Below are 16,727 nucleotides of genomic sequence, written 5' to 3' on the forward strand. Positions count from 1 at the left end.
TGACAGCTTCCTTGAAGTTCCCTGTGTGAGGTAGAAGCCCTTCCTTTGTCCTCATCTCACTGTCATGGCTCACAAGAAATATTGGAAACCTAAACTTCATCTGAATCCCTGCCAGAACTTTGGCTGAGCCGATAGTCATCGCCAGAGCGTGTTCTCCACCTCTCTTCCCTTAGAAATGAGTGTAGGCCGGGGTCACAGAGAACTTGATCTGCTACACAACACAGTTATTTAATTAAAAGGCTCCTCTGTTTTTCAGGGTCGCAAAACACGTATCAGCTGTCAGCGGTTCAGAGGGGAAATGGGTGTGAAATGTGGGAGAGGGATTGTTTTAAGGCACCTACAGCATTGATTCATAAAACAGATAAAAAAACGATACCACACACAATTCCGGGAAGCTGCCAGAAATTTCCGGAGGCCCAGGAAGGCATTAGTGACACTGAGACCACAGTGTAGGAGTCTGGGTAACAGAGAGGGCGCAGACTGAACTAAAGAGGATGGGGCCAAGCAGGATTGGTTTGTAATGGAGGGCTTTGTTATTAGTCTGAGGGTTCAAAGATGGAGTCAAAGGTGCACAGCTGAGAGACGGGGCAGTTAGCGGCAATACAAGTGAGTCATAGGTGATGTCTTTAGGGCAGCTCTGCGGTAACCAAGCATGTTCCCATGCTCTGGAGTTGAGGAGTCACGGAAAAGAGAGACAGAGAGACCCAAGAGATTCTCATACATCAACACGTTTATGAATAAAAATGTGCTACAGTATACAGAAAACTGCCATTCTGCTATTATCAATGTTGTCTTTTGTGGATGTGTACAAAAATGCTCTCAGAGGAGCATTTTAGTGCTCAGAGGTTTATCTTTCATAACTCCTCTTAGTTCTTAGTTGTTTTAGGTATGTTTAAGTATTAAAGCTGAAATGTGTCGGGACAGATAGTCTGGCCCCAAACTCATGCCATTGGTTGAGCAAATATTTTAAAAGCGCTACAGAGCCACAGTCTATGTATGGCTTACATATAGTTGTCTCTGCATATTATATATTAAGGAGATGCCTTAATATACACCGATGAGCCCAAAAATTATGACCCCCTGCCTAATATGCTGTTTGTCCTCCACGTCCCGCAAAAACAGCACCGACCAGCTGAGGCATTAACTCTGCAAGACCCCTGAAGGTGTCCTGTGGTATCTAGCACCAAGACATTAGCAGCAGATCCATCAAGTCCTGTAAATTGCGAGGTGGAGCTGCCATGTATCGGATTTGTTGGTCCAGCACATCCCACAGATGCTCAATCAGAGATCTGGGGAATTTGGAGGCCAGGGCAACACCTTGAAGTCTTCATCATGTTCCTCAAACCATTCCCGAACAATGAGTGCAGTGTGGCAGGGTGCATTATCCTGCTGAAAGAGGCCACTGCCATCAGGGAATACCATTCCCATGAAGCGGTGTACCTGGTCTGCAACGATGTTTAGGTAGGTGGCACGTGTCAAATTGACATTGACATGAATGGCCAGACCCAAGGTTTCCCATCAGAACATTGCCCAGAGCAACACACTCCCTCCACCAGCTTGTCGTCTTCCCACAGTGCATCCTGGTGCCATTACTTCCCCAGGTAAACGGCGCACACGTACACGGCAGTCTACATGATGTAAAAGAAAATGGGACTCATCGGACCAGGCGACCTTTTGCCACTTCTCCAAGATCCAGTTCCGACGCTCGCGTGCCCATTGCAGGCACTTTCGACAGTGGACAGGAGTCATCATGGGCATTCTGACCAGTCTACGGCTACGCAGCCCCATATGCAGCAGGGTGCGATGCACTGTTTGTTGTGATACATTCCTCCCGTAACCATCATTAAAATTTTCTGTGACTTGTGCTACAGTAGACCTTCTGTTGGTTTGGACCACCAGACGGGTTAGCCTTTGTTGCCCTCATGCATTGATGAGCTTTGGAGGCCCAACACCTTGTCACCGGTTTGTGGTTTTTCCCTCCTCGAAACACTGTCATTAGGTACTCACAACTGCTGACCGGGAGCACCCCATAAGCCTTGTTGTTTCAGAGATGCTCTTACCCAGTCATCTGGCCATAACAATTTGGCCCTTGTCAAAGATGCTCAGGTCTTTACTCCTGCCCATTTCTCCTGCATTCAACACGTTGACTACGAGAACTAATTGTTCACTTACCATCTAATCTACACAGACCTTGACATGTGGCCTTGTTAGGAGATGATCAACATTTTTTGCTTCACCTTTGAGTGGTCATAATGTTTTGGCTCATCAGTGTATATTACAAATGAAATTACAAATAAGATATTAAGGAGTTCTCATTTGTAATTTTTCTTTCTTTTGGGTTTAGAAATGGATCTGTATTCAACACGCTCCTGTGAATGTTAAAAAGCTGGCTGAGTGATTGATTAAACAGACTGATCAACTGATAATTTTACATGCATTCTTGCATTAACAGTAGCAACAGAACAGAAAACAACCTTTATGTTCACTTGATTTGTTCTCAAGGAGAGTGATTTGTGATTGATGTCACATTGACAAATGCATGTTTAATGCATGGATATGTAAGCTGCAGATTACAGTGCCAAGGCTTTGTTTATGTGCTGTCATTGTCTGCCGGGCAGATTAATGATAAAAGGCTATTGTCTTTCCCGGGTGCAGCACTTCTTTACAGAGCCAGAACAAGTTGCTGATTGCCGAGAAGATAGAAATCACAATTTAATATTCCTCTAAAGTGATCTCGGCAGAGATACAACTCTTTGTTCTTGGTAATGATCCAGCATAGAGATGAATAGAGAGGCTGAGCTAATGCTAATGGAGATGTTAACAGGGCACTACGGCTCGCTGCAGCCCCTCTTCTGAGTGTTGCAACAGGAAGTGGCACTTTAAAACTAATGTTTTTTCTTCAAAGTGGACAGTCCAGTAAGACCAATGATGAAAGAGAACTTTACTAGAAACATGCTGTCTGTTTTGGTCTTGTTTGTCAAGACAATGCAGTTGTTGCGCTTCTTTTTATTGACTTGCGCTTCTGGCTATGAATGGATTGATTATGTTCCTGATTTATGTTTAAGCAGGTTTAAATAAAATCCCAGAATACAGTCAGGTCTAACAGTGAAGGCATAAGTGACATTTTCTCAGTACTGTATTTATTCTCACAGCTCATTTCACATTATTTGTCAACAGGCCCATCTATCTCTTTGCTTAATATAGGGCATAAGAAATTCCTTTAGGGGAAAAGTTATTTGTGTTTAATTAAAATTAGCTATTTTTTATGGGGAGCTCGATGCATAAAACATCCGGTTGTTAGTTTAGGGTAATATGAAATAACAATATAACATTTCATTACATTTGTTTACGAAGAACTAATGACAAATTTAAAAAGAGGAATACTGAAAACTACATTTGAATCAAAAACTGAGTCTAAATGTATCCATAAATAGAAGTTAGAATAGAAAACCATGTGTTAAAGTGATTTTACCATTATTATGTTTTTATTGGCCTTAAAATGCACAACCTCAAGAGGAATATTCCTTTTATAAAATGGTGATAAGAAAGAGCAATATAATAAAAGATACCAATGTTCAATAATTAATTACATTTATTAGTGATACTCACAGTAACCCCTATAGAAAACCAGTGTAGCAGAATTGCAATGTTTGTTTACAGTAATTATACAATATCTATTTTTATTAAAATGGTAAAAAACCAATACATAACACAGCTGGCAATCTGAACTGTATAACATCAACAGTTTTGGTGGGGGAAAAAATGCATATTAAATGTCACGCAATAGTCACCTCAAAGCAAAATTTGCTTAAAAATCAAGATTTTCACATAGATTATTGTTTTCTGAAAATTCACCCCAAAAACAAAGTATGCTTATAAATCGAGATTTTCAAGCAGACTGCTATTGTTTTCATGATGATCCCCTTGTGAGAGACTTTTTCCCTAAAGTATAAAGGCGGCTATACATTTTAAACTATGAAGACCCACTTTTATTGTGTAAGAAAAATAGTAAGCATGATATTCCAAAGACAACATGTTTGCAAAATTACATAATGGCCATTTATATTGCAATTTTACTTAAGTGAAAAGATACATTTGTATGTAAACAATAATATATATAAACTCAGCAAAAAAGAAATGTCCTCTCAATTTTAACTGCTTATATTTTCAGCAAATTTAACATGTGTAAATATTTGTATGAACATAAAAAGATTCAACAGCTAAGACATAATCTGAACAAGTTTCACAGACATGTGACTAACAGAAATGGAATAATGTGCCCCTGAACAAAGGGGGGGTCAAAATCAAAAGTAACAGTCAGTATCTGGTGTAGCCACCAGCTGCATTAAGTACTGCAGTGCATCTCCTCCTCATGGACTGCACCAGATTTGCCAGTTCTTGCTGTGAGATGTTACCCCACTCTTCCACCAAAGCACTTGAAAGTTCCCAGACATTTCTGGGGGGAATGGCCCTAGCCCTCACCCTCCGATCCAGCAGGACACAGACATGCTCAATTGGATTGAGATCCAGGCTCTTCGCTGGCCATGGCAGAACACTGACTTTCCTGTCTTGCAGGAAATCATGCACAGAACGAGCAGTATGGCTGGTGGCATTGTCATGCTGGAGGGTCATGTCGGGATGAGCCTGCAGGAAGGGTACCACATGAGGGAGGAGGATGCCTTCCTTGTAACACACAGCATTGAGATTGCCTGCAATGACAACAAGCTCAGTCCGATGATGCTGTGACACACCGCCCCAGACCATGATGGACCCTCCACCTCCAAATCAATCCCACTCCAGTGTATAGGCCTCGGTGTAACACTCATTCCTTCGACGATAAACGCGAGTCCGACCATCAGCCCTGGTGAGACAAAACCGTGACTCGTCAGTGAAGAGCAATTTTTGCCAGTCCTGTCTGGTCCAGCGAAGGTGGGTTTGTGCCCATACATGACCTTGTTGCCAGTGATGTCTGGTAAGGACCTGCCTTACAACAGGCCTACAAGCCCTCAGTCCAGCCTCTCTCAGCCTATTGCAGACAGTCTGAGCACTGATGGAGGGATTGTGCGTTCATTGGTGTAACTCGGGCAGTTGTTGTTGCCATCCTGTACCTGTCCCGCAGGTGTGATATTCGGATGTACTGATCCTGTGCAGGAGTTGTTACACGTGGTCTGCCACTGCGAGGACAATCAGCTGTCCTTCCTGTCTCCCTGTAGTGCTGTCTTAGACGTCTCACAGTACGGACATTGCAATTTATTGCCCTGGCCACATCTGCAGTCCTCATGCCTCCATGCAGCATGCCTAAGGCACGTTCACGCAGATGAGCAGGGACCCTGGGCATCTTTCTTTTGGTGTTTTTCAGAGTCAGTAGAAAGGTCTCTTTAGTGTCCTAAGTTTTTATAACTGTGACCTTAATGCCTATTGTCTGTTTGCTGTTAGTGTCTTAACGACCGTTCCACAGGTGCATGTTCATTAATTTTTTATGGTTCATTGAACAAGCATTGAAAACATTGTTTAAACCCTTTACAATAAAGATCTGTAAAGTTATTTGGATTTTTACAAAATTATCTTTAAAATACAGTGCATTTTATGTACAATATATATATTTGTATTGAACTTTTCACAATAAATATAGTTTAGCAGCTTTAGTCTTACAACCCGCCGTGAGCAAGCTAAAGGTGACAGTGATGAGAAGAATGTCTGTCAGTAGATTAAAATAATTGTGATTAATCTCATGATTTCAACCAGCTGAATGAAATACACTAGTAATAATGTCAAATTTGCTAAATATTAACGTTGAAAACCCAGAACACATAAACTTTAAATCTCTGTATTTCTAGTGTAATTCTAGTGTACCTTTCCTGAACTGAAGTTGTGTTTTCTGGCAGTTAAAGGAATATTCCGGGTTCAATACAAGTTAAGCTCAGTCGACAGCATTTGTGGCAAAATATTGACACCACAAAATACATTTTGATTTGCCCCTCCATTTCTAAAAAAAAACAAAAAAAAAACAAAAAAAAAAAAAAGCAAAAATCTGGGTTACATTGAAGCACTTACAATGAAAGTGAATGGGGCCAGTCCGTAAATGTTAAAATACTCACTATTTCAAAAGTATAGCCACAAGACGTAAACAATATGCATGTTAACATGATTTTAGTTTGATAAAATCACTTACTAACCTTTTTTGTGTAAAGTTATAGCCAATTTTACAACTTCGTTGCCATGACCCTAAAATGACTGTAAAAGTGACGATTTAATCAACTTTACAGCTAAAATGATACACAAGTTTTAACAGAAAAAATTATATAAGTGCTTTTTATTATTATTATTATAAGCTTTACATTTCTTTCATTAAACCCTCCAAAAATTGGCCCCATTCACTTCTATTGTAAGTGCCTCACTGTAACCCAGATTGTTGCTTTTGTCGTAATGATTTTTTATGGTAATCAACATTATAGCACAAATGCTGTCAATTGAGCTTAACTTTTATTGAACCCAGAATATTAAATAAATATTTTTCAGAATATTGTTTCACATCCATCAAACTCCACATACCAACATCATTTGTCCTTGTGAAACTTGAATCCTCATTCTTCGCTAGTAACGTTTAAAGAGTCTGATACCTCTAGACATTTATACAACTAGCAAATCACCAGGGTCTTTCAGAAGAAGCTGAGGACCTAAGAGCATCAATCTCTGCTATTGGATGACCTTGACAATGGCCGACCTGTGTCCCATGACAATAAAATTCAGCACTATGTGTGAATGTCAAGACAAGTCCCGTAAGGAATATTTCACAATACAAGTGTTCACGACTGTGTAGCCAGACAGTGTCTCTTTTCAAAACCCCTGAGAGTTTGAGAACATATGAAGAACTGTATGGTCTATAAGACATGCGTTGGTCTTCATCATTGCTTTTACTGCCAAGGATTTGACTTTAAGTGAAAGTCAGTTAAGGCCATGAAGATTGAATCTACAAAGCTTTGCAGAGCTCATTAGATTATGAGTTGGAACTCAGTTGAAATATAATGCAGCACAATATGTATTTAAACAAGTAGTTTACCTAAACATTTTAATTTACATAATTTACTCACACTCATGTTGTTCCAAACATGTATGATTTGCAGCATGAAATACATTGCACCAGGTTTGACTTCAGTTACGTCAATTACCATTGATTCTTGCGTGTCTCGTGACCATTCAGGATGTATCAAGTTTGAATATGTACAAATGCCAATGAGATTGGGGAGCTACAATGGACAGCAATATTTTGAGAGAATAACGACTTTATAGAACAAGAAAGTTTTTGTCTTTTCCGAAATTGGACTTGACATTTTCACTTAAATGTTGTCTTTTATGGCTTCAGAAGACTTCGAATGGAATGCACAAGTCGTTTGCACTGTTTTTATGGTGCTTCTTATATCCATTTTAGAGTTTGACAACCACTGGTTGATGTTTGGTTGCATTGTCTAAAAAAGAGCAGCATTGCTATTCTGCTACGCGTCTCCCTTTGTGTTGCTCGAAAAGAAAGTCATACAGGTTTTGAACAACATGATGGTGCGTAAAAAATGAAATATTTTTCATTTTTGAGTGATCTTTTCATTTAATGTTTTCATACTATGTCGTAAAATCACAAGAGTCAAGAGTCATATATTCTTGTCTTCCCAAGCACTTTCTTGCCAGAAGAGAGCTTTGTGATTTTTATGTCCTGGTTTTACAGTGGTAGACAATCAACCTCTCTCTGGTTTGCTCATCTCAGCATTGAGGATCGCCCTAAGCCTGGCCCACTGCCCTCGGCTCAGTGCGTATGAATGGGAAATGTGGAATAAAAGCTTTTCTTTCTTACTCTGCTGACAGGGAACATCATCCTCATGGTCCTGCGGCCAGAACACGCTGACGTTAGCATGTTTTCAGCCAGGATCATGGCTATTAATCTAACGTGCTCAAACACCATATAGAAAAAGTAATAAAAAGAAATGTCACTTTCTTCTGAGACATGAGGTTGGATCTAGCAGGGAATCAGTTCAGCTTGTTTTTTGTGTGTGTAGAATAGACGTAATGGTGTATGTACTGATGAAAAACTCCTTCAAAACAATCAAAACATTTTTATTCTTGCAAATGCTGAATAATTGTACATTTCTGTACTACAGTTTGCCTGTTGTCTATGTTATTTATCTGTGGCCTTTTTGGTAGCAACTGATTCTCTGATTCAAAGCAATTCTCACCATTGGTTTGATTCAACATAGTCTCATGGGTTTTGAGGTTAAATGTATGAAAAGTAATAAGAACGCTTGTTCAAAACCCTGTTGTTTTTCTTACTTACGTGGTATACAACAGCGATTTTACTGTTAAAATTATGGTTAGGTAAAAACATAATTTGGTGGTTTGTTTGTTTTTGTTTTTTTCCTATGGGAGTAAAGCCATACATTTTTGTACATCTCGTATTTCTTACGATTTCGGCATATTTTTATTACGACTTGTTATGAGACCAGGTTGGTCTGATTAGGTTGCTTTTAGAAGCAGATAATATCAGTTTCAAAAATACTAAACAGTTATCCATCTTTTCTACTACTGTATATATTTAAATGTTTTGATGCTTTGACTTTACATGTAGAATTTGAGATTTGATTTGAATTATTTTATTATTATTATTATTATTATTATTATTCAATAAGCTGACAAAACAGTATGTATGTATTTTGTTAGTTATTGGCCATTCCAAAAAACAAATAAGATTAAATAATTTTTAGTAATATCCATGATCATTACATGGCTCTCTGGAATACTTGATTCTAAATAGTTATTTGTTTCTGTTTGGTTACTTGATTCTGATTGGTTCTGATTGATTATTTTTGCATAATGACCACTAAACTATCTAACTATCTAACTGAATGTTGTCCAACGGATTTTCTACAAAGCTGTTTCTCTCATACAACTCTGCAATCTCTTTCTTCTCAAATAATAAAAGAAGACCAGCTGACTGCACGTTGTTCTTTTAATAGCACTAGTCAACACACAAACGAACGGTTACATTAAACCTAACATTGTTACGATTTGTTTTGCCAATTCATCAACATTCTCTGTCTCATACCACAGATTCTACTACCATTATCCTCATCCATCCAGAGCCGTGGAGCTGCTGCGGGTGGGGAAGCTTCAGCACTACCTTGGCAGACTGGAGGAGGCTCAGGGGAGCTTTACACAGGTCTGTTATCAGATGCTCTTTGGCCGTTTAAAGTACTACAGAGAGATCGGGACGTTAAAGAGGACATTGTTAGTGATTGGCTTTAGCTACTGCCCTGCATTCGAGCTTGCCAATTGTCTGATTGTGGTCTAAACAATGATATAGATGTCTCTGCTCTGACTCCACTCTCTGTCTGCCATTGTCAGATAAGATGCTGTGATTTTCAAAGTAAAGAGTTAGTTGAGTGTGGCATACTAGTGCAAATAATTTCCACAATTTGAATTTTCAAATAATGTTCTGTTTTCTTCAAACACCATGTGTCTCATAATTAATCTCAAGCATGCTCTTCCCTGACACTTTTGTTGGCTTGGTAAACAAGAACACTAACTTTTGAAAAAACTTTATCAGGAGCAAAATTGTTTGGTGTGGTGGAAATGAAGCCACAACTGTGAGTGATTTGTATAAAATTTCTAGAAATCATTTTACACAATAAATATTGAAATGGTCTATGTTTAGTTTACTCTTTGTTTAGATTATTATCATTTTAAACATGAAATAATTTTTATATTTATAATATAGTTTTTTTTATAGTTTAATATTCTGGGACAAGACTAAAACAGTATAAATCTATACATAAAAGGCATTTAAAAAGTACAACATTCAGAAGGCATGGCAAAGTGTTTCCAAGTCAGTTTTAATATGTTTCATTTAAAAGTTCATTTGTTGTGCGTCACAGATGAACACGCCCAATCATCTTTAAGGGCCAATTTATGAAACTGTTTGTTTCATCAAGTTTTTTCCTGCTGCAACAAAGGCATTTTTGTAATGTTGGGTAAAAATATAACATGCCAACTTTAATTACCTTTTCATTATTATGGTAGATTGTGTCTTTGCAACATTTCTCCCACTTAAAATTCACCCCTGACACACTTGGTATGCCAGCCAAATCCAACCTTACCTAATGGCTGCTTTGTATTCATTCAGCTCCCTTTTCAAGCCTTGGCATGACTTTTCTCTCTCAGAAGGCAGTTGTTTAACTCAACCATGTCTCCTCCCCTCCCATTCTCAGGCCTATGATATCATGAAGGTGACCCACGGGATTGAGCATGCCCTGACTAATGAGGTGAGGAGGAAACTGGCAGAATGCCAGGCTGAGCTGGGTCGAGTCTAGCCTGATCTGTGCCACTGCATAACCCTGTGTCATCATCGCACTGCTAGGAGACCGACGACGCCAGCTTTGCCACAGACACCATGCCACAGCTCCAGATTTCTCCATACACTTCCTTTTACACGTTGGCTGTCAATCAATGATCTGCTATATTTGTTCTCAAATGTAATTTATCTGGGTGGTTGTTATTGCCACCTGCTCTTGTGCCGCTGAGCAGCAAACCAGATGGTTAGAATTCAACAGAATTCACTTGTTTGTAGCACGCCAGTGGGAAAAAACCGCATTGCCTGCTGCAGCGCTTCTTCATTCCGATTACATTTTGGAGGGGAAAAAGCAGTTAATTCCAAATTTTTGTGTTTAGAATGTTTTGCAATAATGACAGAGTGCTACTGCTAGCCTCCTTGCAAAACAGCTGTTCACTTTTAACTCTCTACTTAGTCCAAAATATTGTTTACTTTCCTTCCTTCCTTTATTTTATTTTTATTTTTTTTGAAGATTCAATTTTACACCCATTTTTATACCCAAAAGTGTGCTCACACAAGCCAATGACAGAAGGTTGCTGAACTAATCTAAATAAGCTAAAATTATACACATAAATAGTGCCACTTTAAAAGTGTAGTATATCTAATGGAATATAAGAGCAATTGGGTCACTCTACTTTTGCTTTAGACTACCATAGATAGGTATGTTTGATATCTTATTAGTATTTAAATGCATATTTCAGATTGAGTGGTGCTCAATGGAATCTCTTTTTAAGACATTTCATGATTCAACCAACAAGCAACTGTTCTGGGACAAACATCATTGGTAGGCTATGATCTGGTCACTTGGGAGGTAATCAGATTATTCAAATGTGGCATTTCGCATTGCCCCTTTAAGATTGCTGTGTTTGTAGTTTTACTTAAAGGAATGGTATTTCATCAGAGTAAAAGGTCTTGCAGAAATAAAAATGGTACAGACAAGACAAAGTAAAAGAAGAAAAATGTTTCATTTGATACATGCTGTTTGCAGAACCTGTAGGAATGCCCATTAACACTTACCGAACAAATTACAGTGGGCTAGTAGCTTTTCAAAACTGTTTATTTAACATTGGCATAACAGTCCTTCAAACCACATTCATTATAAATGACTTTCTTTTTATTTAGATTTAAAATTTACTTTAGAGCTATTACATTATCAACAGATCATTTTCAGCAATAACTGTTTTGCTCTGTAAAAAAAAAAAAGCTCCCAAACATCAAACAGATTTATCCTCATTAATTTCAATCATATGAGTTACACTGGCAAGGCAGTGCCTTTTGTTCAGATTTCAGAAACATACCTGTTTTCAGCAGCTGCTTTCAGATTACACCTGCTTCCATGCTCTTTTTTTTTTTTTTTTTTTACAATCAGGATTGTATTTTTGCAACTCATTTAGGCCAATCACTATTTGTTTGATATAGGTCATTCCTATTATGCAGTACATTTTTATGCCTCCATTATATATGTCTTAATATACAGGTGCATCTCAATAAATTAGAATGTCGTGGAAAAGTTCATTTATTTCAGTAATTCAACTCAAATTGTGAAACTCATGTATTAAATAAATTCATTGCACACAGACTGAAGTAGTTTAAGTCTTTGGTTCTTTTAATTATGATGATTTTGGCTCACATTTAACAAAAACCCACCAATTCACTATCTCAACAAATTAGAATACATCATAAGACCAATAAAAAAAAACATTTTTAGTGAATTGTTGGCCTTCTGGAAAGTATGTTCATTTACTGTACATGTACTCAATACTTGGTAGGGGCTCCTTTTGCTTTAATTACTGCCTCAATTCGGCGTGGCATGGAGGTGATCAGTTTGTGGCACTGCTGAGGTGGTATGGAAGCCCAGGTTTCTTTGACAGTGGCCTTCAGCTCATCTGCATTTTTTGGTCTCTTGTTTCTCATTTTCCTCTTGACAATACCCCATAGATTCTCTATGGGGTTCAGGTCTGGTGAGTTTGCTGGCCAGTGAAGCACACCAACACCATGGTCATTTAACCAACTTTTGGTGCTTTTGGCAGTGTGGGCAGGTGCCAAATCCTGCTGGGAAATGAAATCAGCAGCTTTAAAAAGCTGGTCAGCAGAAGGAAGCATGAAGTGCTCCAAAATTTCTTGGTAAACGGGTGCAGTGACTTTGGTTTTCAAAAAACACAATGGACCAACACCAGCAGATGACATTGCACCCCAAATCATCACAGACTGTGGAAACTTAACACTGGACTTCAAGCAACTTGGGCTATGAGCTTCTCCACCCATCCTCCAGACTCTAGGACCTTGGTTTCCAAATGGAATACAAAACTTGCTCTCATCTGAAAAGAGGACTTTGGACCACTGGGCAACAGTCCAGTTCTTCTTCTCCTTAGCCCAGGTAAGACGCCTCTAACGTTGTCTGTGGTTCAGGAGTGGCTTAACAAGAGGAATACGACAACTGTAGCCAAATTCCTTGACACGTCTGTGTGTCAGTCCATTCCTTGTGAAGTTCACCCAAATTCTTGAATCGATTTTGCTTGACAATCCTCATAAGGCTGCGGTTCTCTCAGTTGGTTGTGCATCTTTTTCTTCCACACTTTTTCCTTCCACTCAACTTTCTGTTAACATGCTTGGATACAGCACTCTGTGAACAGCCAGCTTCTTTGGCAATGAATGTTTGTGGCTTACCCTCCTTGTGAAGGGTGTCAATGATTGTCTTCTGGACAACTGTCAGATCAGCAGTCTTCCCCATGATTGTGTAGCCTAGTGAACCAAACTGAGAGACCATTTTGAAGGCTCAGGAAACCTTTGCAGGTGTTTTGAGTTGATTAGCTGATTGGCATGTCACCATATTCTAATTTGTTGAGAGAGTGAATTGGTGGGTTTTTGTTAAATGTGAGCCAAAATCATCACAATTAAAAGAACCAAAGACTTAAACTACTTCAGTCTGTGTGCATTGAATTTATTTAATACACGAGTTTCACAATTTGAGTTGTATTACTGAAATAAATGAACTTTTCCACGACATTCTAATTTATTGAGATGCACCTGTACTAGATAAACCATTAAACTCCCAATATTTGAAGATATGTAAATCATTTTAGTTTTCTTTTTTTCACAATATCACAATCCACAAGGATGAATTTTAAAGTATTTCACTACTTTGAGCAGTGTGATTATTTCACACTAGTTTGAGCAGATGTTGCCAATTTTTGCCATTTCTGATGGAAAAACAACACAATCATCAGTAAGTATGAATTCTGTGATGTTTTGTGGTATACAAGTTTTGTAAAATGTACATAAAAAAAATAAAAAATCATATATATAGTTAATCAGAATCAGAATGAGCTTTATTGCCAAGTGTGCTTACACACACACAAGGAATTTGTCATGGTGACAGAAGCTTCCAGTGCAAATAGAATGCAACCATATATACATATATACAAACATATACATTTAAACATATATACATATAGTGACATTAAAAAAAAGATATACAATAGAGCAATAATGTTGTTTGACTATTTTATATACAGATATACAGTTATGTTCAGGTGATGTAATGTATTGAAGAAGAGGTAAGATATGTTAAAGAATATAAATGAAATATGGTTATAAGTAGGAATGGATGGATTGAATATTGCACATGGTTGTATTGACAAAAGAAAAGTATTTGGGGGCAGTTTTAACTGTTCATGAGGTGGATGGCCTGAGGGAAAAAACTGTTCCTATGCCTGGCTGTTCTTGTGCTCAGTGCTCTGTAGTGCCAGCCAGAGGGCAACAGTTCGAAAAGGAGGTGAGCTAGGTGTATGGGGTCTAGAGTGATTTTACCATCCCTTTTTGTCACTCTGGATGTCTACCATTCTAGCAGGGTGGGTAGGGGATTGCCAATAATTCTCTCAGTAGTCCAAACTATCCTTTGAAGTCTTCTGGTGTCTGACTTGGTAGCTGAACTAAACCAGACAGTTATAGAAATGCAGAGGACAGACTCAATGACTGCTGAGTAGATCTGTATCAGCAGCGCCTGTGGCAGGTTGAACTTCCTCAGCTGGCGAAGGAAGTACAACCTCTGCTGGGCCTTTTTCACAATGGAGTCAATGTGGGTCTCCCACTTTAGGTCTTGTGAGATGGTAGTGCCCATGAACCTGAATGACTTCACTGCTGTCTCAGTGCTTTTCAGAATGGTGAGCGGGGTCAGTTTTGACTGCACCAGATGGCCAGCTGTTCAACCTTCCTTCTGTATGCAGACTCATCGTCATCTTGGATAAGGCCGATGACTGTAGTGTCATTTGTGAACTTCAGAAGCTTGACAGAGGGGTCCTTGATGGTGCAGTCATTTGTGTACAGGGAGAAGAGTAGTGGGGATAGCACACATCCCTGGGGGGCACCAGTGCTGATTGTACATGTGCTGGAGGTGAATTTCCCCATTCTCACTAGCTGCTGCCTGTCTGTCAGAAAGCTGATGATCCACTGACAGATAGAGGCAGGAACAGAGAGCTGGGTTAATTTAGTCCGTAGGAGAGCAGGGTTAATGGTGTCAAAAGCCGAACTGAAGTCAACAAATAGTATCCTTGCAGAAGTCCCTGGTCTGTCTAGATGTTGAAGTATGTAATGCAGTCCCATATTGACTGCATCATCCACAGACCTGTTTGCAACAACACCAGTCTCTCAAATGACTTCATGACCACAGACATCAGAACAACAGGTCTGTAGTCATTAAGTCCTGTGATTTTGGGTTTCTTTGGGATGGAGATGATTGTGGAGCGTTTGAAGCAGCGGGAACATCACACTGCTCCAGTGATCTGTTGAAGATCTGTGTGAAGATGGGGTCCAGCTGGTCAGCACAGGATTTTAGACAAGTGGGTGAAACACAGTCTAGGCCACATGCTTTTCTTGTCTTCGGTTTCCGGAAGACACGGCACACATCCTCTTCACAGATCTTAAGTGCAGGTTGAGTAGCAGGAGAGGGGAGGAGGGTGGTTGCATGAGGTGTAAACGTTTGTGTGCTGTGAAGGTTGGAGCGAGTGTGGGGTGTGTGACTGGGCTTTTCAAATCTACAGTAAAACACATTCTGGTCATCAGCCAGTTGTTGATTCCCTACAGTGTTGGGTAATGGTGTCTTGTAATTGGTAAAGTATTTCAGGTCTCTCCACACTGATGCAGGGTCGTTAGCTGAAAACTGTTTTTTCAGCTTTTCAGAATAGCTTCTTTTAGCCACTCTAATCTCCTTTGTCAGTCTGTTTTTGGCCTGATTGTACAAGATTTTATTCCCACTTCTGTAAGCATCCTCTTTGCCCTGACAAAGCTGCCTGAGTTTTGCTGTAAACCATGATTTGTCGATGTCGTATGTTAAATAAGTCTTAGTAAGAATGCACATATCCTCACAGAAACTGACATATTATGTCTCAGTATCTGTGAGTTTATCTAAGTTTGTGGCTTCAGCCTCAGAAACACTTCAATCAGTGCAGTCAAAACAGGCTTGTAGTTCCAGCTCTGCTTCATTGGTCCATTTCTTTACAGTCCTTACTACAGGTTTGAGCAATGGCTAATGTTAGCTCTATATTCCTGTTAATAATTTACCACTGTGTAAATAATCAAGTTTTAATTAATAAAGTGCCTGAGCTTGACCAGACCGTATTTCTGAAATTCTGGTATACAATTTTAAGGAAATAAATTAAATTAAAAAATGTACATGGGACAAAATCTCCTGCATAACAGGAATGACCCATATTATACAACTGATTTCAGAATAAAACTTTTCTTCATGTAATAACACCACATGCCATTCATCCGCCCAAGTCAGCGCAAATTACATTTTTGCTTGTCAGTGGCCCATATCTCCGGACATTGTTCAACAACGTGTTTTTCTAGTTAAATCTATTTAACCCTCATGAGGGTCAGAGGATTACATGTCTCATACCAGATCATCTCCTCTCATAACTCTGTGTCCACTAAAGCAAACAGCTTTTGGAGATGCTCTACTGTGAGACTGAGATAACATCTTAAAAAAGTAGATAGAATGGAGCACAAGAGGAAGTGGTGTTTTATAGAGAGATGAGTTGTCAGCAGTCCCATTTCTGCTGGCTTTACAAACTCATAACTCAACACTCTTTGTTGGGCCCACAATGACATCATTTCTCATTAAATGTGAATGAGACCAATGACTAACCTTGGCTGGAATTTCACTTGCCGCTTTTTATCAAGAAATGTCAATGTTATATTTCACCCCAAATTTAAAAATAAATAAATATATATTACAAAATAAAATTAAGGACCATTAAATTATTTCCATTGTGACATTGCACAATTCTAGCCTACAAAAAAAAAAAAAAAAAAACAACAAAAAAAAATCTTTGTCTTAATTATCCAGAAATAG

At 38.9% G+C, this 16,727-nt stretch overlaps 1 protein-coding gene across 1 annotated transcript in view; it reads left to right on the top strand.

Moving 5' to 3' along the window:
- Window positions 1–11,867, top strand: part of LOC127455620 (histone-lysine N-methyltransferase SMYD3-like) — a 230,195-nt gene extending 218,328 nt beyond the window's left edge. Inside the window, exons 11-12 of the mRNA XM_051723670.1 lie at window positions 9,094–9,202; window positions 10,251–11,867. Coding sequence (XP_051579630.1) covers window positions 9,094–9,202; window positions 10,251–10,352 — 211 coding nt within the window. The 3' untranslated portion in view covers window positions 10,353–11,867. The remainder of the gene's footprint in view (window positions 1–9,093; window positions 9,203–10,250) is intronic.
- The last annotated feature ends 4,860 nt before the right edge of the window (window positions 11,868–16,727 follow it).

This window comes from Myxocyprinus asiaticus, chromosome 17, assembly GCF_019703515.2.
Source record: "Myxocyprinus asiaticus isolate MX2 ecotype Aquarium Trade chromosome 17, UBuf_Myxa_2, whole genome shotgun sequence".
Classification (NCBI taxonomy): Eukaryota; Metazoa; Chordata; class Actinopteri; order Cypriniformes; family Catostomidae; genus Myxocyprinus; species Myxocyprinus asiaticus.